Here is a 25,765-nt window from a genome sequence, read left to right on the forward strand (position 1 = left end):
TGTAGTTAGCTGTAGTTAGTTGTTAGTCACTCAGTCATGTCTGACTCTTCACACCCCTTGGACTGTAGCCCACCAGGTTCCTCTGTCCATGGAATTCTCCAGGCAAGAATACTGGAGTGGGTTGCCCTTCCCTTCTCTAGGGGGATCTTCCCGACCCAGGGATTGAGCCCAGGTCTCCTGCATTGCAGATGGATTCTTTACCAGCTGAGCCACAAGGGAAGCCCAAGAACACTGAAGTGAGTAGCCTATCCCTTCTCCAGGGGATCTTCCTGACCCAGGGACTGAAACCCAGGTCTCCCACATTGCAGGTGGATTCTTTACCATCTGAGCCACAAGGGAAGAGTGCTTCCTTATATATTTGCTTGTCTTCTGGTCAGATGGAAACTGGGGTTCTTGGGGTCATAAAAGATCTTTTTTAATTTTTAAAAAATTTATTGAAGTATTGAAGTTGATTTGCAATGTGTTAATTTCTGCTCTACAACAAAGTGACTCTGTTATATGTATTCTTTTTCATTATGGTTTATCAACAGGATATTGAGTATAGTTTCCTGTACTGTACAGTAAGACCTTGTTTATCCTGAAAAAGTCTTGACGTCAGTTACACCACCCAGTCTGCTGACCAGTGGATCTAGAGAATGATACTTCTGCAGGCATTTAGATGCTTGATCTTAAGCAGTTTTCCACATGCAGACTTTTCTCACACATCACTTCTCAGGCAACCACCAAATTTATGTCCAAGTGGTTGCACATAGAACCATTGTAAATAAACACCTTCATCTCTTCTAGGCATGGTGTTATAAATTGTGGTTCCATTTCTAGAAATTCATCTCATGCTGTAAGCATGCCAAAATTGATTAAAAACTACCAACTAATAGGAAGTAAAACACAGTGTAACCTTTACAAATATTTCTTAGGTATGTAAAACCCAAGTTGCAAATAGCTATATTGTAAAAGTATATTTTGGTGGGTTTTTCTCTATGTACTGAACTGGCTGAAGTTAAAATTTTAAATCCAGGGCTTAAAAATAGAAATCACTTTCAATATCAGTGACAGATGTTTTTCCTTGCTTTCAAAATTAAGTTCATCCATCTCAAACATTAGTTGCTTTTTTGATGTCAGTATGTAGAGCTCCCAACATCCTGGAGATGGATCCATGGCAACCGCATTTTCTTCAGTCGTCCTCCTTGTTTCATAGCCATCAAAAACCTGGTGAGAACAGAAGCCTTTTTTTCTTTAATGAGTTCAGGTAACTTTTCCGTGTGTAATATTTCCGTATTGTTTGCAGCCCTTCCCTGGATTCTGATGTTAAGCTTACCATCTGTCTTCCTAGAGTAATCAAACCATCCTTTGCTCCTTACTGAAAATATCTTCCTTTGCATGTTGAGAATGCTGTGGTTGTTCTTTAGTATTTGGAGTAGTTATTGCCTGTGCAAAATTACTGTTGTAATTACTGATTTTTCAAGCCTTTGTCGTTAAGCATTTGGGGATCCCCCCCCCCATTATAAGTTAGTTTGTTTCCTTTTAGTTTTCTGATTCATTTTCAGCCAATATTCCTCTTTGCTGTTTGTGACAGTGCAGATTTGAACCCACTCAAAGTCTGATGGTAGTGTATGTGATAGTGAATAGCCGTGTCAGTGCCGTGCAGCCCTAGATCTCCAGGAACACACTTGCAGGGTGTGAAGGAGAGGGTGTGTTAGAAGGAGGGTGTTACAGGATTTGGGCTGTTGATGAGAGGTGGTGTGGGGAGGCTTTAAAGAAGTAGGAGTTTGCGCTGGGTCAGGTGCTGTCGGAAGCAAGAGATTTTCCACCACTGGGTATCTTAATACATCATATCCAGAGGAGGAAAGATAAAATCAAGGCTAAAGACGTTGATAAAGAAGCAGTCTTTCCTTTTAGCCAGGATAGGGAGATGTTTGGTCATTTATGTGGCTTGGGAAATGTTAATATTTTGTCCATGTTCAGAGGTGATTATGGAGTGGTCCTGTTTTTCTCCTCATCCTATGGTCACAGGGCCTTGTCTTATGTCGGTGTTCTGTGAAATTGTTTATATTTACCCGGAGAACACCAAGACCCTGCTCTGAATGGCAGATGAACTCCTGCATTCCAGCTTTTTTCTTTCTTCATTGTGACAAATAAAATGCCCAACATTTGCTAGATGGCTTATTGAGGTACTTTATGAAAATAATACATACTATTTGATTTCTCTTTCTGGTAGAAATATAAATGTATGATGTAGCAATTTCATGGAAAGCTAAATACCAAATTATTAACAATATTAATATTATTAACATGTTATTAACAATATCTGAGCAAGATTATTAGTGTTTTTTCTGGCCTTCATTGGCATTTATTTTCTGCTTTTTTTTTTTTTGTAGAAACCATGCCTTTTATAATAATAAAAAGCAATAATAAAAGAATGTATAAAGTAATCTCAACTATTTTGGCTCTCTTTTCAACTTAGCATTCTAAATCATATGAAATTCCCTACATTATTGAAGTCTAATCTTAGCTCAGATGTTCTTTAATGATTATGTAATTTTCCATCCTGCAGGTCAATTTAATTTTCTTAATCGGTCTCATATTATTGGACCATTAGGTTGTATCCAGTTTGGGGTTATCATAAATCATGCTGTATTGAAGTTAGAAATCTTTGGGTATGAACTTCTGTTTGTGCTGCTGAATGTTTTCCTAGCTCTGATTCTTAGGATTAGAATTACTGAGTCAAAGATTCCGAGTATCTTTTAGGCTCTTGATACATATTGCCAAGTAAAGGTACATTCTAGAAAACATACTGATTTATACCAGCTGTGTGTTTTAGAGGAGCCATTTTACCGTATCAACTTGCCAATTTGATATACATAGAAAGAGACTCCATTGTTCTATTTTGTAAATTCCTTGAATTATTAGTGATTTTGAGCATTTTTATTTACTAGTCACTTATATCCCTTCCTTTGTGATTTCTCTGGTTGTATTCTTTGCTCGGGGCAGCTTTTAATATTACCATAGAAGCCAGGACAATGACGACTGTCCATTTGATATTTATTGTCAGTTTGAGCGCAAATTATTGCTGCTTACTGAATAGCCTGCAGCCTTTTGTCCAATTTTAGCTAAACCTGGAATAATTATTCTTGTTCTAGGGAGGCATTATATAGGAGTCATAATGAGACTTTCGAGTAGATGCTGAACTGTGTACAAAGAAGATGAGTATATTCTACTCCACAGATGTGTCTGCCCCTAGACTGTCTGTCCTGCTGCTTCCTTGAAGGCTCTTAAAAACACGCCAGCATGCCCAGTTAAAGGCAGGTTCATTTGATTTGGTTTCTGCTGTAGGCAGTGTCCTGATCTTTACTTTTTCCCCTTTTGCTTCATTTTTTTTTCCATTGAAGTATATAGTTGATTTGTTGTTGTTGTTGTTGTTTAGTTGCTAAGTTGTGTCAACTTTTTGCCACCCCACGGACTGTAGCCCACCAGGCTCCTCTGTGCATGGGCTTTCCGGGCAAGAATACTGGAAGGGGTTGCCATTTCCTTCTCCAGGGGATCTTCCCAGGAGGAGCCACAGGAGCTAGGATTTGATCCCTGGGTCAGGAAGATCCCCTAGAGGAGGGCATGGCAACCCACTCCAGTATTCTTGCCTGGAGAATCTCATGGACAGAGGAGCCTGAGAGACTACAGTCCATGGGGTCGCAAAGAGTCAGATATGACTGAGCAGCCGAGCACACATAGCTTGCATCGTTGATTTACAGTATTATGTTAGTTTCAGATGTACAGCACAGTGATTCCATTAAATATCTGTGTGTATACATATGTGTGTTTGTGTATATATATATATATTCCATTTCAAATTCTTTTCCATTATAGATTATTGCAAAATATTGAGTATACTTTGCTGTGCTATATGGTAGGTCCTTGTTGGTTCCTTTTTGCTTTGATTTGAATTGAGTGAAGCACTTGTTCACATCCATAAACCTGTGTGTTCTTGTGACTCTTCCTGTTACTCAAGATTTAGCAGTTTTGTATTTTTCATAACCTCACTGTGCAAAGATCTCCTCCTGAGTCATCTCTGATTGAGCTTATGTGTAGTTGAAATTAGAGATATTTGTTCATCACACGGAATGTTCATTCAAGTTGCATCACCCAGTAGATATTTATTCTACTGGGGAAGGGGTCCAACCTTGAACCCAGTCCCAGGAAATAGATCCTCAGGCAGCTGCAAACTGAAAAACAAACTCAAGGTTTTTGATTTGAACAGCCAGCTCTGTTAAGTCTTCAGGATCCATGTGGAAGGCTGTTTGTGTGTTTTAGTAGAAAAATTACTTTTTAAATGCCTCGTTCATTTCTGGAATCCCATTTGCAGTTGTGAGTTGCATGTGCAGCAATGGCAGGTTGCTAGTTTGAATAGGAATCTTCCTCACGTGCTTGCTACAATTGATTGCTAAACCCGTATAGGTGGGCGGGTAGACATAGATCTGTATCTCTGTCCTTGCTAGGTTTTTGTTTTGTTTTAATACAAAGGAACTGCTCCTCAGTGGCACCTCTTGTGTTTAACTTCTTTGGTTCACACTGAATTCATAGCTTGGTTTTCTTGGCTACTAATTTGACTGTTACTTTATGTTGATATGATGTTTTTTTTAAATTTCAAAGCATATTTCTGGTACATAATTTACACAGGATTAATTAAGTTCAAGAATTTGTCAAAAACCTGTGTAGCTTTTCAGTTGTGCTTATTCAGATACTGCCTGGAAGCAGATGGCCTGTCACACGGGCTCTGGAAGTCCACCTGTGTACAGAGACTTTGGTAGCAGTATCTGTCCTGTGTTGAACGGCTTTTAATCAGGTTAACCCACTCTTCAGGAAAGAGAGGGATGGACTAGAACTTGTGCAGAAAATAACCACCGAATTTAAAGCAGTCATATATTTAGGAAATCCCTATTTTCTTCTTACATGATTTGAGTTTTTTCTCAGTGATGGTCAGGAAGGCTGTGTGTTTTAAACTTCGGTACTGAGCCAAAGCAGGAAGCAGTACACAGGTGTTCTCTGCTCTTCAGGCCGCTGCTTCTTGGTCATTTCTGTCTCCATCAAGATTCAAGACTCCTGTCTGCTGCCAGCCACCACCCCAAGTCTTCTCCATGCTCACCAATTTTTTTCTCACTTGCCTTCTTGACTTCAGTTTTATCCCTAATCTCTTCCAATCTTGGATTTAAAAATCCTTCTGTGGCAAGCCCTCCTCATCATTATACCCTTTGTTTTTACTGGGACAGTAAAATATTTGGCATATTCTAATTTGCTGGATTTCACTTTGCTCTATTTCTCTGTCATCTTGAGCTCCGGTATCTTCTCTGATGAAGCATTTATCTCTTGTGGAGTCTGTTTTCTCCAAGCCTCTCTGTCCTTTCTGGAGAAAATACCTTCACCCATGGGCTCAGACCCCAGCCTCAGCAGGCAGTGTTGCTGGTATTAGGTAGCCCAAATGACTCAAATGATTTATATACTTGGAAGAGCACAAGATGATTAAAAAAGGTCCAATCATACTCCTTTTCCTCCACCAGGGAAGAATGGGTGATGGGTAATGATGGGTGTTAGGCTACCAGAATCGGCAGCTTTATTACAGCCCCATAGGAATCCCAGCCTGTCTGTGGGAGATTCTGGGATGTGGTATAAGAAAGTACTAGATAGATTTATCAGCACAGAACATAGGAGAATAAAGTATATTGCTGAGGATGTGAGGGCTTCTATTGAAATATAAGTACCAAGAGTGCTGACTGCCAGAATGTGGATTTATGGGAAATAAAGCCCTAAAATACTTTCTCCAACAAAAAAATAGACCTCTTGGAAACAGTTTTTCCTCTCTCTGTACTTAGCTCCCATTGAGCTTAAATTGCTCTCAGTATTGTGATAATGACAATTCAATATTACAGGATGTGGAAGATGAACCAAATAAATTAACCAGCTGCTTTTAAGGCTAGTTCCCTCAATGGCTTCCCCTCTAAAATGCTTTGTAGAAGATTCGTGCTCAGTAGGTCTCTAGGCAGTTTTATGGCTGGAAGAAAGAAATGGATTTTATTAAATGTCAGTGAAATACAAGCAGGTAGTTTTGTGGTAGTTAAATTAGCATAGAGTGTGTGTAAGAAAAGCAGCTTATCATGCCTTAAATCGCCGAAACAGAACTTTCCTTGGCCTTCCTGCCAGATGATGCGTTTCTGCCTGAAATTCCCATAGATTAGGATAGAAAAATCCTAACCCCTCCTATCTGAAACTACAAAAATGTTATCCATCAAATGCTGCATGTACAGCATCATTTTATTTGGAGCGTTTCAAAGGGCAGTAATGGCAATAATTTTGTAATTTCTAGCTGACATTTAAGATTTTATACTATGTGTGGACTGGGAGATAGGACTCATGAGTAAAGGGTTGAGTGAATTGGGAATTTGGGATTGACATGCACACACTGCTCTATTGATAGATAAATACATAACCAATAAAACAGATAACCAACCAGGACCTACTGTGTAGCACAGGGAATGCTGCTCGATATTCTGTAATAATCTAAATGGGAAAAGAATCTGAAAAAGAAAAACAGATAAAAAAAAGAAAAAAGAAAAACAGATAGATGTGTATGTATAGTTGAATCACTTTGCTGAAACTAATGCAGCATTGTTAATCAACTGTGCTTTAATGGACAATAAAAGCATTTTTAAAAGAATTGAGTGGAGTGCAGAGGGAAGACAGAAAGAAACACTTCATGGGATCAAGCCGGTAACATAGAGGAGAAGGGCAGGCCGGGTGGGGGGAGGACAGAAGTGGGTACTGTGACGTTCCAGAGAGCTTTGTGCACACGGACAAACCCGTTCCAGGACATCACTGCTCAGACCTAAGGGGAGACCAGCGGACATCCTTGGAACCAAGGAGCCGCACTAACCTAAACCAAACAGAGAAGGTCTCGCCTTACCGTCCGTAGGGTCTCAAAGAGTCAGACATGACCGAGCACAGCACAGCACCTTCGCAGGACTTTTCAAATTGATGACAAGTTGTGCACAAGTTATATCCTCTGACACTGAGCAACAGGAAAGAGATCAGCGTTTCAGGAGTAGGACGTGGCGTCAGGTACAGGAGCCCTTTCTCAAGGAGTGTGCTGATTATTCCTTGGATGAATCAGTCCCAGGGCCCTTTCCCTTAGATGTGTGAGTGAGGGCAGATGCCTCTGTGTCTGAAATAGGGGACAGACATTGCTAACTAAAGACGGGCCAAGTGACTAGAGGATTTGGAAATTACACAGCTCCTCCCATAGCAAATCCATTGTATTTTTGGACAACGAAAGAAGGAATGACTTTTAGACCCAGGAAAGCCTACTCAGTATCTTAATATCTGTTATTCCTTGTGTGTCTAGCAAAGCATCTCTAAGATTTGGTTTCTTTCCCTGATACATTTGGGGAGATGAGAAGTAAATACGTTATTCTCAGTGAACTAGATATACTGTCGCACCCATGATCCCATGACTCAGAACCAGTGTTTGACTTAACAAAAGAATTCTCCAAAATAATGATCTTCTCTAACATATTTAAGGCTATTTGTTTAGTGATCATCTCTTAATTTTCAAATGTAAAGGTAAAGTGATGAAACTACCACTATTTGAAAGACATGAGAAAAATAATATGACTTGTGTCTAAAAGTGTAGTGGAAATGAGTTAAAACTTAACTGGTTTACAGAAGCTAGGACATTAGCTAACCACCCGCCACCTGCTGTTTTTGAGCATTCATCAGTGAGTCAGTGACATCAGATAGGTACCACTGATACCGTATTATAAAAAAAAACTTTAAGGGACCAGCGTCTTTGCTCCTGTGATTCGTGTCAGGGCAGGGTAGACAAGGTTTAATGTAACAGGACTCTGGAAATTCAGACTGAATTCAACATTCTCTCCTTTCCTCCCTCTGCTGGAAGTTTTCCTTGGAGCCAGAGCAGGAGACAAAGGGAGCCCGGGGCCCAGCAGCCTCAGCTTCCTCCCATTGCAGAAATCACACTGACCACAGCAGAAAGGATGGAGTGGAGTGACCTTGGCTTGGGTGGGAATTGCAGCAAGATTTTATTAAGAGTTTTCTGAAAGAAGTTAGTGTTTTATTTAAAAATTAGATACCATTTATGTGAATCCTCACCCATAGATAGGGGACCACAAATAGTCTTTTCACTCAGTTCCAGTGAATTTTTTGTTTTATTTCAAATTTTCCCCTAAATTATCTTGACTGTTAAAATTAGAGGATTGACTTTCATCCCCATATCTATTAATGTTATAAAGAATAATTCACATGTGCTATGTAGAATAATTATTAAAGAGGAATAATACAAAATCACTTGTCCTCTCTTTCTGGAGTGATGATCACTTTGTCTTTCAGGTTTTATATGTGGATACACATTCATATTTTATTTAAAAGTCATTGTATTTAATCTGTTTTGCAATCTGCTTAATATGCTCTGACCATCTTGTCCTGTAAATAAGTGTCCATATTTAAAACACACACACACACACACACACACCCACCCACACCCACCCACCCACCCCATGTATACACAGACATGTCGCTCCCCCAGTGTCTGACCTTATCATTTTGGTTCATCTTTGTCAATTTTTCTTTCCTTTTTCCTTCACCTGTCAGTTCTGAGACCACTGCTCTACTGTTGGGGGTGTTAATTTTTAAAAAAGAAAGTTTTAGTATCTAGCAGGGCAGATCACCTCCCACCCCCAAATTGCTTAATTAAAAAAAATTTTTTTTTGTTATTGTCACGCATTTTCAAATGAGTTCATTGCATTTTAGAAGCTCTAAAAATAATTCCTTTGGGATTTTCTTGGGGTTTGCATGAAAACCGTAGGCCAACTTCGTAAGACTTCAGCTCTTCAGTGAGAATTCTGTCTTGTCATCCAGGTACACGCTGTATCTTTCCATTTACTTTGCTCTCCTCTGTCCCTCAATAAAGTGTTTTTGTTTTCCGTGTAGCTAGTATACACACATCTGTTTTTTGTTCATTATTAACTTTGAGACCTATGGACTTGCCCTTGTTTACAACTTTGATTGCATCCCCTAAAGTTTAGGTTTGTACTGTTTGTATTTTCATTTTCTAAGTGCTCTGGCTGCAGTTTGATTTCCTCTTTTACCCAAGGATAGAGAGTATTTATTTTTCTATTTCTGTTTTTTTCCCTCTTGTTTTGCTCTTCTTATCCTTTGTTATTAATTTCTTGCTTTATTTTCTTGTCATCTGAGAATAAAGAGAATTAGTCCTGAAGTTCTTTTCTGCTTTACGTTATGTCTCATTCATGTGATGGTAGGAGTGGGAGATTTTTTCCTTATTCCCTAGATACGTTTTATTGTTTTTAAATACTGAATTTTTCCATATTGTTAGTGTTTTCTTCTTGTGAGCTCATATTTACGAGATGTGGCTGTGAAGCTGTCCATAGATTTTGTGAGAGCTTGTCCAAATCTTTTACTTTGGTCAGTGGTGGGTTTGGTCAGTGGGTGGGTTACTTTGGTCAGCTTTTGTGTTTTCCATTTTGCTGAATTGGAACATAATTGTCTGTTGGGAAAATGGATACAAAAGAATGCATTAGGTTGGCCAAAAAGTTCGTTTGGGTTTCCTGTATGATATCACAGAGAAATCCAAATGAACATTTTTGGCTAACCTAGTAATTATTGGCGCAGCTGGGAAGTGCTGTATTTAAAAAAAAAAAAAAAAACAAAAACAGAAACAAAACTTGTTTTCTCTACTTATTAAGGCAGGTACTGCCCACCTCAGTAACGGGCACAGCTGCCCTCAGGAGGCCGCCTCCAGTACCAGCCTGCCTGCTTTTTCCTTCCAAGCTGTTTGTCCGAGCAGCGGCCCGCGTGGCCGTTCAGGTGTGCTGTTGGCAGTGCTGACCAGGGGCCCCGAGTGCCTGCCTGAGAGTCCCCCTCTGGCCCCTCAGCCCCAGCCGCCACCGCACCGTGGCCTCCTGCTGTATCCTCAACCGAGGCGGGCTCTTCCTTGTAATGAGTCAGCTGACAGCCTTCACCAGGATCTTCCTGTTATGTTTTACAGAACTTCTAATTTGAAATTGAGGGCGTATTTAATTTTTCTGACCCAGGTGCAGACTGTTCCCCTTTTAATACTCTGTTGGCCGTGTCTCGGTGGGTATTGGTGAGGGAGACGCCTCTCCCCCGGCCATCCCGCAGAGCCGCCCTTCCACAGGTGCTGCCGGAGCTCCCCCTGGCCCCGCTCCTCATGTTGAATACAGCTGTCAGTAGCTGCCTGTCTTTAGTGGGGTGTGACCTGAGGTGTGGTAGGAGCCATACTCTCACGCTTTCACCTCTGATGCCAGTTTCAGACCTGTCCCATCACAAAACCCGCACACCCTCAGTGACCGCCGCCTTAGCTCTGTTCTCTGCGTCATGACGCAAGGCAGAGGCTGAGTCACAGCTGGAGGCCGAATCTAAGGGTCGCTAACTGGAGGCAGGCAGCCTTGGTGGTGGTGAGAATTTCTTAGAGTCTGGGCCAGTCGAGATGGCTTAGAAGGTGACTGAGCATGTAGAAGAGCTCTATCCTGTGTGTATCCGATGGGAACACAGGACCGCATGTCTTTAGTAAAAGTTCTGCCTCCAGTCTCCACTAAGGCTGTTGTAAGGCTGCCTTGCTCTTGCATGGACGACAGAGAACTTTAAACATTTCTGGCACTTTTATGAGACTAAATTCAGCTTATTTATGATGATGGCTACTTATTTAATTATAACTCCCCCTCACCTGTGTTGTGTGTGTGTGTGTGTGTGTGCCCCTTTGGATACTGAGAAAGATACATAAAAATATTAATAATTATAACTCCCCCTCACCTGTTTTTTTTGTGTGTGTGTGTGCCCCTCTGGCTACTGAGAAAGATACATAAAAATATTAATAATATGAGTTTACTTTCTGTTACCTTTTTTTCTTCCTTTTTTAGAGGTGGGGTATTATACTAAGGTACATTGAAATTGACACTTATAATAGGAATTTTAAAAATTCCATTAAGGAATGCTTGTAAAAGATAACTGTGTTTCAGAATTATATGTCTAACTTACATATTTTAAGTTCTACATTGTATAAATTATATATGTTGTATGTATTGTTATATATTGTATAAAGGTCTTTTCTTACAGGATTTAAATTGGATATGGCAAGAAAAAAATTTTTTGATTCCTCAATAATGTGTGATTTCTAGAACCACATCTGAATGTAGAGGGTTTGACCAGTTATTTTTGGTCATAAAATTTATTCAACATATTTTTTTGATAGGTAGCTACTCTGAAATTTCTGTAGAAGTTAAATTCTAAAGCAGATTTCTCTTGTGACGTGAATAATTACTGCTCAAGTCATTGTTAATTTTTCTTGAGTTAAATGAAAGACCCTTTCTAATCATGCAGCTGAATCTGTGACTAAACTTATTTTCAGAGAAAAGTTCTAAAGTTTTGATTTCCCAAATTACTAAATAAATTAATCATGGTCAATTACTTGAAGAACTTTGTGATAAAAATCTTTTGGCTAAATACCATACATGCTCTTTTTTCTCTGACTTTTGGTGTTTTGATGCCATCTTGTGGCTGGACTGTGTAATAACTTCAACACAAACATTTTAAATGGTGTCCTGGACAGGATAAGATTGACTGGAAATACTTTCCAAAATGCGAATCATGTGCCAGTATAAGTCTGTATTTAAAATATTGAGAGTGATTTCTTTGTTACTTGGATTTGTGGACACAGCGGGAGGAGAGGGTGGGACGGATTGAGAAAGCAGTATCAACATATAGACACTATTATGTGTGTAATAGATGGCTAGTGGGAAGTTCCTGTGTAACACGGGAATCTCAGCCTGGTGCTCTGTGATGAGCTAGAGGGGTGGAATCGGGGGTGGGAAATGGGAGGGGCATTCAAGAGAGAGGGAATAGATGTATACACATGGCTGATTCATGATGTTGTACGGCAGAAAATAGCACAGCATCGTAAAGCAATTATCCTCCAATTAATTATTTTTTTAAATTTGTTTGTTACTTGAATGTCCGGGCAAAAATAATAAGGAGTTTAACATATGGCTCTTGGTTTTTAAAATTCTGTTTTTATGATATTTGCCCCTAGTTGCTGCTGTTTGAACGATCTTGGATGAGCAGATGGAAGTCTTCAGTTCTGCATGAAGGGGAAGGGAACATAAGGAGTGTGAAGTGGAGGGGCCATCTGATCGCCTGGGCCAATAATATGGTAAAAGTGCATCTCCATGTCTCTAAGGCTTGTTCGGAGCCAGAAGGATGGCCAGATCCAGAGGGCTGTGATGACGGGTGGGGACGCCACTCTCCCACCCACTTCTGAAAGGTGCACGTGGCGACTGATACCATACCCGGAAGGGTAAAGAAATTAGATTGCTTCTGGCTTTCATCACAGAGTAATTTCCAACATATTCTGGACTCTATTTTAGAAGGAGAAACCCGAGGCATGGAGAATAGCCAAGAAAATGAAAAGGCATCTTAATAATGGAAGGGCTGCAATGGGAACATGGTTTTGAAAATACCATTTGCCTATTAGCCAAGGGCAAGTGCCAGTCGATATGAAACAAGGGCAGGATATTGCTGATTTCTTTTACTCCCAGAATAATCACAGACCCAAAATAGGCCTGCCTTTGAAAAAGTGGATCCTAATTTTTGATGCTTCACTTACCTCAGTTCAATTCAGTCGCTCAGTTGTGTCCGACTGTTAGCAACCCCATGAATCACAGCACACCAGGCCTCCCTGCCCATCACCAACTCCCGGAGTTTACTCAAACTCATGTCCATTGAGTTGGTGATGCCATCCAACCATCTCATCCTCTGTCATCCCCTTCTCCTCCTGCCCTCAATCTTTCCCAGCATCAGGGTCTTTTCAAATGAGTCAGCTATCCGCTTGAGGTGGCCAAAGTATTGGAGTCTCAGCTTCCACATCACTTACCTCAAGTTTAGTCAGTATGAGTTAGGGCGAGTAGAAAGTTTAAAAATTACCTTTAGGACATCTGGCATAACTATAGCTTTTGGAATCTTGGTGTACAATTTAGCAAATCAGTGCTATTCTTTTTTTTATTTTGCCATGCTGCACATCATGTGAGATCTGTTCCCCGACCTGGTGTCGAACCCATGGCCCTGGCGTTTGGGATTCCCCAGCTATTCCATTTTGCATGGTAGAAACCTCCCAGAAGCTGCTGTGCTAGTTGGGTCTATGCTATGCTAGTTCCTATGTCTCTTGGGTCACAGTCATGGTCAACAGATGTATGGCCTCTTGGTTTATTTTCATTTAGCTGCTTGCTCAATGTTTCTTGATTTGAGTACTTTAAAATGTCAGATGTAGTTTTCTTTACCTAGTGGGTTTTCAGATTCAGAGCTTTTCTGAAAACCAAACCCCATTCTTGAGGTGTAACAATACATATATAAATGTTTCTTGTCTGTCATTTTGGAAACATAGTTGCTGATATCTATACATCTACCATTTGTGTTGCCCGTGCCACCTGCTCATAAAATCTCATTGGCCTGAAAAGAAGGATGGAGGTTTCCTTTTGTTCGGGGTTTTCACGGGATTCGTGTGGAGTCAGAACGTTTCCGTGGCACCCGATGAACACGATGAGGACTTTGCCGTGCTCGTTACCTCGGGTGCAGCCGTGGCCGTCATCAAGTTGCCTTTCACCTTCCTTCTCGCGAGTCAAGGATGCTTAGTGCTACTTTATTTTCCAGGGCGTGAAGATTTTTGACATCACCTCAAAGCAGAGAATCACGAACGTGCCCCGGGATGATATAAGTCTTCGCCCAGATATGTATCCCTGTAGCCTCTGCTGGAAGGACAATGTGACGCTGATCATCGGCTGGGGGACGTCCGTCAAGGTGGGTTTACTTGTCTTTCTCATGAGTCCATATTGTTACAGGGCTACTGACGATGGTCCAGAGGAATGAGTTCCTGTGTGTGTGTGTGTGTGTGTGTGTGTGTGTGTCTGTCTGTCTGTCTGTCTCTGTGGACCATTTCTGAAGTCCTTATTGAATCTGCTATGGCATTGCTTGTGTTCTGTGTTCTGGTCCCTTGGCCCCGAGGCGTGTGGGATCTTAGTTCCCTGACCAGGGAAGGTGGGTTTACTTGTCTTTCTCATGAGTCCATATTGTTACAGAGCTACTGACGATGGTCAAGAGGAATGAGTTCCTGTGTGGTGTGTGTGTGTGTGTGTGTGTGTGTGTGTGTGGACCATTTCTGAAGTCCTTATTGAGTCTGCTGTGGCATTGCCTGTGGTCTGTGTTCTGGTCCCTTGGCCCCGAGGCGTGTGGGATCTTAGTTCTCTGACCAGGGATCAGACCTGCACCCCTTGCATTGGAAGGCCAAGTCCCAACCACTGGACCTCCAGGAAAGTCCAAGAATATGAGTTCTTGAATGGCTTCTCAGAGCCAAAATATTTCCATCTGCATATTATGGTCGTGGGATAAGCGTGAGTTTTCAGATCTGTCGTTTCTTATGACCTTATCCATGTTCAGAATGGTGCAGCCTTTCTGATCTTTTTTTAATTTCCTGTAACCCAGTCGGCCTTAGCTATTTATGGGAATATGCATTGTGTTGCTGGTTCACCTGGGTCCCTTTTTTTTTTATGTTTCCTTCCATTTCCCTTAGCTTTGATCCTGAGCTTCTTCAGTAGAACTGATGGTGGAAAAAGGTTGAAATGAAATCATCCTGCTTGCTCGCTAGTAGTTCGGTGGAGTAAAGGCACAGGCTTATTATGGACAATACGACTTGGGGCTGTTTTCTCACATATGTCGCCTGCCTTTTACATGCCTGGGTAAATGAAGCTGTTCTGCAAAACGAGGCCCAAAGTCCATTCACCTTTATTTTGTACCTAGTAGCGCTTGTCTCGTGTTAGGTATTTCAGAGCAAAAGTTGTTTGTTTCCCTTTAAAAATATATACGTTTGTCTAAATAAAGTAAAACTTAGTTGAGATAAAGATGGTGTAAGAAGATATCCCAGCAGTTGTCTAATGGAAGGGCTCAGGCTGTAGAGTCGCACGGACCTGGAATCCATTCCAGTTTTCCCACTGAACTTCCTGTGTGACCCTCTCTAAGCCTCACTCTCCTCATTTGCAAAGTGGGAGCACTGATAGTTCTCACATCACACATTTTGGGGCAGTTTAATGAAGAACTTAGTATAGGATCTGGCATACCATGCATAGGAAATGTAAGCTGTCATAGTTATGTCAGAAAATTCCAGAAAGGTCATGAAAGAGACATGGCTATTGAAAATTCCTCTGTGAAAAAGAAAGCATAAAAATTATTAATGTGGTGATTGTTATCATCAAAATAAGCATTATTAATTTGAGGTATTTCTAGTTATGATTCAGGTTCTCTTTCTTAATAGAACATGTGGTAATTGTTTCCATATGTTAAATGAACACAACAGTCACATTTAAGGTAATAAGAAGGAAGTTGTACCTCAAAGTCAAGGACAAAAGAGGGCTTCCCAGTCTCCCTATCCCAGTACTGATCCAGTAAACTGATCTTCTTGATAGTTTTTAAGTATCTTAAATAGATCAAGTGGCTTTTTACTTGGTTTTAAAATTGGGATTTTCTTTTCTTTTTTGGTGAAAGAAAAGGGAAACTAGCCTATTGGGACATGAAAGAAGTTCGATAATTGCTACTGGAAATGCTTCCTCCATTAGGCTGAATTATGGTCCCCAAGATAGCAATCCTGATTCCCACCACCTATAAATGTTTCTCTATGCAGTAAAGAGCTGAGCAAAAAGATTGACTAACTAAGCATCTGAAGATGAGGAGATTATCCTGCATTATCTGTTGTTATTCAGTTACCAAGTTGTGTCCAACTTTTTGTATCCCCATGAACTGCAGCACGCTAAGCTCCTCTGTCTTTCACTGTCTCCCAGAGTTTGCTGAAATCATGTCCATTGAGTCAGTGATGCCATCCAACCATCTCATCCTCTGTCACTCCCTTCTCCTTTTGCCTTCAATCTTTCCCAGCATGAAAGATCTTTCCAGTGAGCCAGCTCTTCACATCAGGTGGTCAAAAGTATTGGAGCTTCAGCATCAGTCCTTCCAATGAATATTCAAGACCGATTTCCTTTAGGATGGACTGGTTGGATCTCCTTGCAGTCCGAGGGACTCTCAAGAGTCTTCTCCAACACCACAGTTCAAAAGCATCAATTGTTCAGCACTCAGCCTTCTTTATGGTCCAACTCTCACAACCATACATGACTACTGAAAAAGCCAGAGCTTTGACTACATGGACCTTTGTTGGGAAAGTAATGTATCTGCTTTTTAATATGCTGTCTAGGTTGTTCATAGCTTTTCTGCCAAGGAGCAAGCATCTTTTAATTTCATGGCTGCAGTCACCATCTGCAGTGATTTTGGAGCCCAAGAAAATAAAGTCTGTCACTGTTTCCATTGTTTCCCCATCCGTTTGCCATGAAGTGATGGAACTGGATGCCATGATCTTTGTTTAATGAGTGATGAGTTTTAAGCAAGCTTTTTCACTCTCCTCCTTCACTTTCATCAAGAGGCTCTTTAGTTCCTCTTCACTCTCTGCCATTAGAGTGGTATCACCTGCATATCTGAAGTAGTTGTTATGTCTGCTGGTAGTCTTGATTCCAGCTTGTGATTCATCCAGCCCAGCATTTTGCATGAAGTACTGTGCATATAAGTTAAATAAGCTAGGTGACAATATACAGCCTTAACCTATTCCTTTCCCAATTTTGAACCAGTCTGTTGTTCCATGTCTGGTTCTAACTATTGCTTCTTGACCTGCATTCAGGTTTTTCAAGAGACAGGTAAGGTGGTCTGATATTCCCATCTCTTTAAGAATTTGTCGTGATCCACATAGTGGATTGTCACAAAGAAGACTTTAGTATAGTCAATGAAGCAGAAGTAAATGTGTTTCTTTTTGGAGGGAGGGGAGTTCCATTTGCTTTTTCTGTAATTCAGTGAATGTTGGCAATTTGATCTCTGGTTCCTCTGCCTTTTCTAAATCCAGCTTGCACATCTGGAAGTTCCTGGTTTACGTACTGTTGAAGCCTAGCATGTGAATGAATGCAATTGGGTGGTAGTTTGAACATTTTTTGGCATTGCCCTTCTTTGGGATTGGGATGAAAACTAACCTTTTCCAGTCCTGTGGCCACTGCTGAATTCTCCAAATTTGCTGACATATTGAGTGCAGCACTTTAACAGCATCATCTTTTTTAAATAGCTCAGGTGGAGCTATCTTTGTTTATAGTATTGCTTCCTAAGGCCTGATTGACTTCATACTCCAGGATATATGGCTGTAAGTGAGTGGCCACACCATTGTGGTTATCTGGGTCATTAAGACCTTTTTTGTATAGTTCTTCTGTATATTCTTGCCACCTCTTCTTAAAATCTTCTGCTTTTATTAGGTCCATATCATTTCTGTCCTTTATCGTGCCCATCTGTGCATGAAATGTTCTCTTGGTATCTCTTATTTTCCTGAAGAGGTCTCTAGTCTTTCCCATTCTATTGTTTTCCTCTATTTCTTTGTATTGTTCACTTAAGAAGGCTTTCTTATCTCTCCCTGCTATTCTCTGGAACTCTGTATTCAGTTGGCTATATCTTTGCCTTTCTTCTTTTCATTTCTCCTCTTTTCTCGGCTACGTGTAAGGCCTCCTCAGGCAACCACTTTGCCTTCTTGCATTTCTTCTTCTTGGGGATGTTTTTGGTCACCACCTCCTGAACAGTGTTACGAGCCTCCATCTATAGTTCTTCAGGCGCTCTGTCTACCAGATCTAATCCCTTGAATCTGTTCATCACATCCACTATATAATCATAACGGGTTTGATTTAGGTCATACCTGAATAGTCTGCTTTCTTCAGTTTAAGCCTGAATTTTGCAGTAAGGAGCTCATGATCTGAACCACTCAGATCCAGGTCTTGTTTTTGCTGACTGCAGAAATGTACATTGATCTATCAATTCTACCTCTAGGAATTTATTCTAGTGAAACAGAAGTCCAAAAGTTTTATATAGGAGCATGTTGATTGGACTATTGCTGGCATCAGAAAGAGATAAGAAACAAGAAACTAATGTCTAAAATAGGATTGATTAAATTCCAGTTCATTCATATAATGAAATATTATAAAGATATTGAAGAATCATGTAAGGATATTTTAATAGCACATTGAACTATCTGTAGTAATTTTAGGTTAAGAAAAGTAGCTTCTCCAAAAGTGTTCAGTTTATTCTGGGACAACGTATGATTTGTTTTTTCCCTTTGGATTTTCTTTTTTTTTTTTTTTTAATTTTTTTATTAGTTGGAGGCTAATTACTTCACAACATTTCAGTGGGTTTTGTCATACATTGATATGAATCAGCCATAGATTTACACTTATTCCCCATCCCGATCCCCCCTCCCACCTTCCTCTCCACCCGATTCCTCTGGGTCTTCCCAGTGTACCAGGCCCGAGCACTTGTCTCATGCATCCCACCTGGGCTGGTGATCTGTTTCACCATAGATAGTATACATGCTATTCTTTTGAAACATCCCACCCTCACCTTCTCCCACAGAGTTCAAAAGTCTGTTCTGTATTTCTGTGTCTCTTTTTCTGTTTTGCATATAGGGTTATCGTTACCATCTTTCTAAATTCCATATATATGTGTTAGTATGCTGTAATGTTCTTTATCTTTCTGGCTTACTTCACTCTGTATAAGGGGCTCCAGTTTCATCCATCTCATTAGGACTGGTTCAAATGAATTCTTTTTGATGGCTGAGTAATATTCCATGGTGTATATGTCCCACAGCTTCCTTATCCATTCATCTGCTGATGGGCATCTAGGTTGCTTCCATGTCCTGGCTATTATAAACAGTGCTGCGATGAACATTGGGGTGCACGTGTCTCTTTCAGATCTGGTTTCCTCAGTGTGTATGCCCAGAAGTGGGATTGCTGGGTCATATGGCAGTTCTATTTCCAGTTTTTTAAGGAATCTCCACACTGTTTTCCATAGTGGCTGTACTAGTTTGCATTCCCACCAACAGTGTAAGAGGGTTCCCTTTTCTCCACACCCTCTCCAGCATTTATTGCTTGTAGACTTTTGGATAGCAGCCATCCTGACTGGTGTGTAATGGTACCTGACTGTGGTTTTGATTTGCATTTCTCAAATAATGAGTGATGTTGAGCACCTTTTCATGTGTTTGTTAGCCATCTGTATGTCTTCTTTGGAGAAATGTCTGTTTAGTTCTCTGGCCCATTTTTTGATTGGGTCATTTATTTTTCTGGAATTGAGCTGCAGGAGTTGCTTGTATATTTTTGAGATTAATCCTTTGTCTGTTTCTTCATTTGCTATTATTTTCTCCCAATCTGACGGCTGTCTTTTCACCTTACTTATAGTTTCCTTTGTAGTGCAAAAGCTTTTAAGTTTCATTAGATCCCATTTGTTTAGTTTTGCTTTTATTTCCAATATTCTGGGAGGTGGGTCATAGAGGATCTTGCTGTGATTTATGTCGGAGAGTGTTTTGCCTATGTTCTCCTCTAGGAGTTTTATAGTTTCTGGTCTTACATTTAGATCTTTAATCCATTTTGAGTTTATTTTTGTGTATGGTGTTAGAAAGTGTTCTAGTTTCATTCTTTTGCAAGTGGTTGACCAGTTTTCCCAGCACCACTTGTTAAAGAGGTTGTCTTTTTTCCATTGTATATCCTTGCCTCCTTTGTCAACGATGCCACAAAAAAAGAAAACTACAGGCCAATATCACTGATGAACATAGATGCAAAAATCCTTAACAAAATTCTAGCAAACAGAATCCAACAACATATTAAAAAAATCATACACCACGACCAAGTGGGCTTTATCCCAGGAATGCAAGGATTCTTCAATATCCGCAAATCAATCAATGTAATACACCACATTAACAAATTGAAAGATAAAAACCATATGATTATCTCAATAGATGCAGAGAAAGCCTTTGACAAAATTCAACACTCATTTATGATTAAAACTCTCCAAAAAGCAGGAATAGAAGGAACATACCTCAACATAATAAAAGCTATATATGACAAACCCACAGCAAGCATCACCCTCAATGGTGAAAAATTGAAAGCATTTCCCCTGAAATCAGGAACAAGACAAGGGTGCCCACTCTCACCACTACTGTTCAACATAGTGTTGGAAGTTTTGGCCACAGCAATCAGAACAGAAAAAGAAGTAAAAGGAATCCAGATAGGAAAAGAAGAAGTGAAACTCTCACTGTTTGCAGATGACATGATCCTCTACATAGAAAACCCTAAAGACTCTACCAGAAAATTACTAGAACTAATCAATGAATATAGTAAAGTTGCAGGATATAAAATTAACACACAGAAATCCCTTGCATTCCTATATACTAACAATGAAAAAACAGAAAGAGAAATTAAGGAAACAATACCATTCACCATTGCAACAAAAAGAATAAAATACTTAGGAGTATATCTACCTAAAGAAACAAAAGACCTATACATAGAAAACTATAAAACACTGATGAAAGAAATCAAAGAGGACACAAACAGATGGAGAAACATACCGTGTTCATGGATTGGAAGAATCAATATTGTTAAAATGGCTATTCTACCCAAAGCAATCTATAGATTCAATGCAATCCCTATCAAGCTACCAACGGTATTTTTCACAGAACTAGAACAAATCATTTCACAATTTGTATAGAAATACAAAAAACCTCGAATAGCCAAAGTAATCTTGAGAAAGAAGAATGGAACTAGAGGAATCAACCTGCCTGACTTCAGACTCTACTACAAAGCCACAGTCATCAAGACAGTGTGGTACTGGCACAAAGACAGAAATATAGACCAATGGAACAGAATAGAAAGCCCAGAGATAAATCCACGAACCTATGGATTTTCTGTATTTTAGAAATTTTCATGTTGTAGGTACACTTAGGGCTACAGCTATAAAATAGTGCAATAAATGCTCTCTAAAAGAAGTTTGTATAGGATCAGTACTTGTGACTCAGTCTTTTTTAAATTGAACTGTAGTTGATCTACAATGTTGTGTTAATTTCTGCTGTATAACAAAGTGAGTCAGTTACATACACGTTTATATATACACACATTCTTTTTCATATTCTTTTCCATTATCATTTATCATAGGTTATTGAACATAGTTCCCTGTGCTATACAATAGGTCCTTGTTGTTCATTCATTCTACTAACCCCAAACTTCCTATCCTTCCCTCCACTTGTCCTCTCCCCTTTGGCAACAAGTATAATAATCTCTAGCTCCATCCATGTTGTTGCAAGTGGCATTATTTCATTCTTTTTGAGGGCTGAGTAGTATTCTATTGTTTATATGTACCACATCTTCTGTATCCATTCATCTGTTGATGGACGTTTGAGGCTCAGTCTTAAACTGGATGGCTGAACTATGTAAATTTTTCTCAGTTCTTATTACAAAATAGAGTACATTTCCTTCAGAAAACACAGCAAAAATATATATATATATATATATATATATATATATATATAAAATATCCATAGTCTTATTATCCTAAAACATTCACAGTTAACACACATATGTGTTATGGGCTGTATATAAAATAAATATATAAAATTTCTGTTCAAAATGTATACATATAATTTAAAATATGAGTTGGAAAACTTTCTGTAAAAGGCTGGTGGTAAAGATTTTAAACTTTAAGTGAAGTAAGTGAAAGTCGCTCAGTCATGTCTGACTCTTTGCAACCCCAGAATTCTTCAGGCCAGAATACTAGAGTGGGTAGCCTTTCTCTCCTCCAGGGGATCTTCCTGACCCAGGGATTAAACCCAGGTCTCCCGCATTGCAGGCTGATTCTTCACCAGCTGAACCATAAGGGAAGCCCAAGAATACTGGAGTGGGTAGCCTACCCCTTCTCCAGTGGATCTTCCCACCGCAGGAATCGAACCGGGGTCTCCTGCATTGCAGACGGATTCTTTACCAACTGAGCCACCAGGGAAGCCCTTTGCCTGCTACATATTGTTTCTGCCAAGCAATTTTCTTTTTATTTGTTTTTCCTTCCCAATCTCCCTCCTCTCCTTTTCACTTTTTCAAACCTTCAAAAATGTAAAAATTATTTTCAACTTACAAGCTGTAAAAAAAATAGAGGCTGGGCTGTCGTTACCATCCCTGATTTAAATTATGTAATACATGTATTTTAATGAGCTTGAGAGAAGAAGAGCATGTGACACTTTTGCAAAGTATTATTTAGCAACAGTGAAATAAATGACTGAAATGTGATCAGAAACACTAGATCTATGTGGGTGTTGCCCAGACTAGCCATTGGGCATTTGGGGCTCTGCTTTTGCTGGAGTTTTATTTGGATGATGATCGAAGGAGTCTGTCAATAGAGTTGCAGAAAATGGGTCATTGGAAAGGTCTTAAAACTATATTCACTTCCTTCTTTTCTTTGTCCCTGAATAAAACTTTACTGGAGAATAATATCTCTGGGACCTGGCACTGTGAGAGTGGGGCTCCTCAGGTGGTTCAGTGGTAAAGAATCCGCCTGCCAGTGCAGAAGACAAGAAATGTGGGTTCTATCCCTGGGCTGGGAGGATCCCCTGGAGTAGGAAATGGCAACCTGCTCCAGTATTCTTGCCTGGAGAATTCCGTGGACAGTGGAGCCTGGGGCTACAGTCGTGAGGTCACAGAGAGTCGAACATACTTGAGCAACTGAACACACCACGTTGGAGAATATAAGTAATGGTTGCTGTATGTCATTGAAATTAGTTTCTATCACGTAAGTCATAGGGTAGGATGTGTGCATCCTGTCCTCAGTGCTACATGGCTAATTTAGCAAAAGTACCATATAGTGAATGAGATGTGATGAAGAGTGTTCTGTCGGATGAATAAAATGACATTTGACTTTCCTTTCTAGATATGCTCAGTGAAGGAACGGCACGCCAGTGAAATGAGGGACTTGCCCAACCGATACGTTGAAATAGGTATGTCTTCTGTGGTATAAACCTTCAAAAGAGAATCCGTGTTACTAGGCGGGGACCTAAGGCCATGTTCTTCAGGGCTCACCATTGGCACCTTGATGAAATAGATCAAGAAGCTTTTGAGTTTTGAAACTTGGCTGTAGAGACCTTTCGTCTTAACTCTATTTCGAGTTTTTAACAGTAATTTTGTAATTGGCTTTGACATTAAATAACCATGGGCTTGGGGTTCTGGTTCTATTATTTACTACCTGCACTTTGGACAGATGTCCACGTGCCTCAATATTCCCATCTATAAAATGCAGAAAAGAATATGCGTCCCATAGGTTGTTTGTGAAAATTCCAAGAGTCCATGCACAGCTCATAACACAGTACTCACATTTGGTCCTGATTCCTTACGCCTTCTAAATGTTTACTTTCCTCATCACTGGTCTGGTCCAAGCTGCCATGGTCTTTTATCTGGATCACTGCAGCAGACACTTAACTGGTTCATCTCTTTGCACCATGAATTTCTGTGTGCTAGTCCCCCGACTGCAGTCAGAATACAAATCAGACAGTGTCACCACTCTTCAGTCCCTTCGCAGTGTTCTTAGGTAAAGGTGAGACTCCTTAAGTTGACCATGGGGATCTGCACTGGCACTCACCTGCCTTCCTAACTTCAGCTCATGACAAGCGTCTCTTTGGTCTCTGTGTTCCAGCCACACTGGCTTTCTTCCACCCACCCATGCTGCTCTCCGCTTCTTCCCGTCTCTCTAGAATGTTTGTCTTGCCTCTTTTTGCTTATGGATCCCTTATCACCTTTAATTAAACCTCAGCTCAAATGTTGCTTTCCTGGGAAAGCCCACTGGCCATCCCTGAGCAGGTCACATCCCCCTGTGATAGACATGTAGCATTTCCCTTTCTGGATGTTGTTTGAGTTGCAGTGATCATGTGATTATTTGGTGCATTTCTGTCTCTTCCATCGGAACTGTAGCCTCCTTGTTTTTGCTCAGTGTTTATTTCTCACGGGCCTGGCACCATGCATGACACATAGTAGGTACAAAGTAATATTAGGTTGAATGAATCAGTGACTCTGGGAAACAAGTAACTTTAGTTTTATGACCTAGTGCCAAAGTTATTCATATAGAAAAGGTGAAAACTGACTGACATTTGTCAATTAAACAAATAGAATAAAAACTGTTTTTGTATTGTTTAGTACTGAGCAACAGAAGACAGTTTTGTGACCAAAAAAAAAAAAAAGGTTTGCCGTGTTATGTGTCAGGTAAATAGTTTGTTTACCCATTTGGATGGGAGATGAGGAATATACATTTGATGGGTTGTTACAGACAGGGAGAAGCTGAGATAAATTATTTGCATAAGACTGTATTCCTACAAACAGAAAGATATTCCCACCTGGCTAATATGTTTGTAAGATTTAAATATTTTATACTTGAAGTCGTAAATTGGTGGTAGGGTTTTGATCATTGTAGTTGTTGTTTGCCTTAGAAGGAAAAATGAATATATAAATTCACAGTTTGGACTGCTTGGGGTATGGACAAATAGGTGTATGCAGAATATAATGGTACTGAGAAAAACTGAGTAACCTGATAAAAAGGCAGAACTAAAAGATAATGATAGTTATTTCAGTCTGTCTGCTTTCCTGCCTCTCCCATGCCCACCAGTAAAAAACCTGAAAGTCTCAATGCTGTGTCCCGAGAGATAAGTATGAGAATATTTTAAATGCAGGTAAATAAAAAAGGGCAATCTCAGAATTTTAGGATGTAAAAATTACCTGGAAGGCATGAAAATGTAGCAGTGTCATCTTTTCTCCTTACTTGGTATTATTACTCAAGTACTAGGTATGGGGTATTGTGCTAAGTGTACTATCTGCTTTAGTCCACTTCACCATCACAGCAGCCCTTTGAAGGGCAGGTAGTAGTCTTCTTATTCTATAGATGAAAAAAACTGAGGCTCATAGTGGTAAATAACTCATCCAAGATCTTATTGCTGTGCATTAAAATGGATAGGATCTAACCCCACAGAATGACCAAGCAAGGAGACCAGGCAGTTTGCCAAATTCCTGTCTGATCTTGATAAGTACTTTAATGTCCCTGAGCTAGACTTTCTTCACTTGTAAAATGGAGATTAGGGACTTCCTTAGTGGCCCAGACTTCCACTGCAGGGGGCACGGGTTCTGCCCATGGTCTGGAAAGTAGATCCCATGTGCCTCATGGTGTGGCCAAAAAAAAATTTTTTTTTAGTAAAAAATGAAATAAAATGAAGATGATGAGACCTACCATTCCAGATGGCTGGGAGAATTAGGTGTGATGTAAGGAAAGTCTGCAACACACTCCTTGGCATACAGTAGGTGCTCACTGAACCACAGTGGTTATCATCACTGTGCAGACTTTCATCCCAGCTCCTCAACTGCTAATAGCTAGAGTCCTGGGATCACATTATTAAAGTGTAGTTCATCCGTACTACAATTTCCGCGAAATAGACCATGTGTGGGTACCAACAATATCACGTTACAGACATTTTACTACTGTGGTTAGTGGTTAAGTACCATTTTTTTCCCCTCTTGAGAGGAAACCTTTAAGAATATAAACCATTTCCACAGCAGGAGGCAAAGTGGTTTGGATTAGAGTCCTTGACTAGGATAAAGGAAAAGAGAAATATTAGCGGGTTTGGATTACAATTTGCTTTAGCCCTAGACAGTATAAGCCACTGTTCTTTACTAAATGAGGTGAAAATGGCATTGAAATGAAAGAAATGTCTGTGGCTGTACATTTCTTAGAAGCCAGATGTTTATAGCTCTTCCTTACAAGGCAGAATCTCAAAAAC

The 25,765-nt window shown here is 40.1% G+C and overlaps 1 protein-coding gene across 2 annotated transcripts in view; it reads left to right on the top strand.

Moving 5' to 3' along the window:
- Window positions 1–25,765, top strand: part of VPS41 (VPS41 subunit of HOPS complex) — a 203,202-nt gene that overhangs the window by 114,689 nt on the left and 62,748 nt on the right. For both annotated transcript variants that reach the window (XM_043871900.1, XM_043871901.1), the window contains 3 exons: window positions 12,122–12,241; window positions 13,735–13,881; window positions 22,882–22,948. In XM_043871900.1, coding sequence (XP_043727835.1) covers window positions 12,122–12,241; window positions 13,735–13,881; window positions 22,882–22,948 — 334 coding nt within the window. The remainder of the gene's footprint in view (window positions 1–12,121; window positions 12,242–13,734; window positions 13,882–22,881; window positions 22,949–25,765) is intronic.

Source organism: Cervus elaphus, chromosome 18 (assembly GCF_910594005.1).
Source record: "Cervus elaphus chromosome 18, mCerEla1.1, whole genome shotgun sequence".
Taxonomy (NCBI): Eukaryota; Metazoa; Chordata; class Mammalia; order Artiodactyla; family Cervidae; genus Cervus; species Cervus elaphus.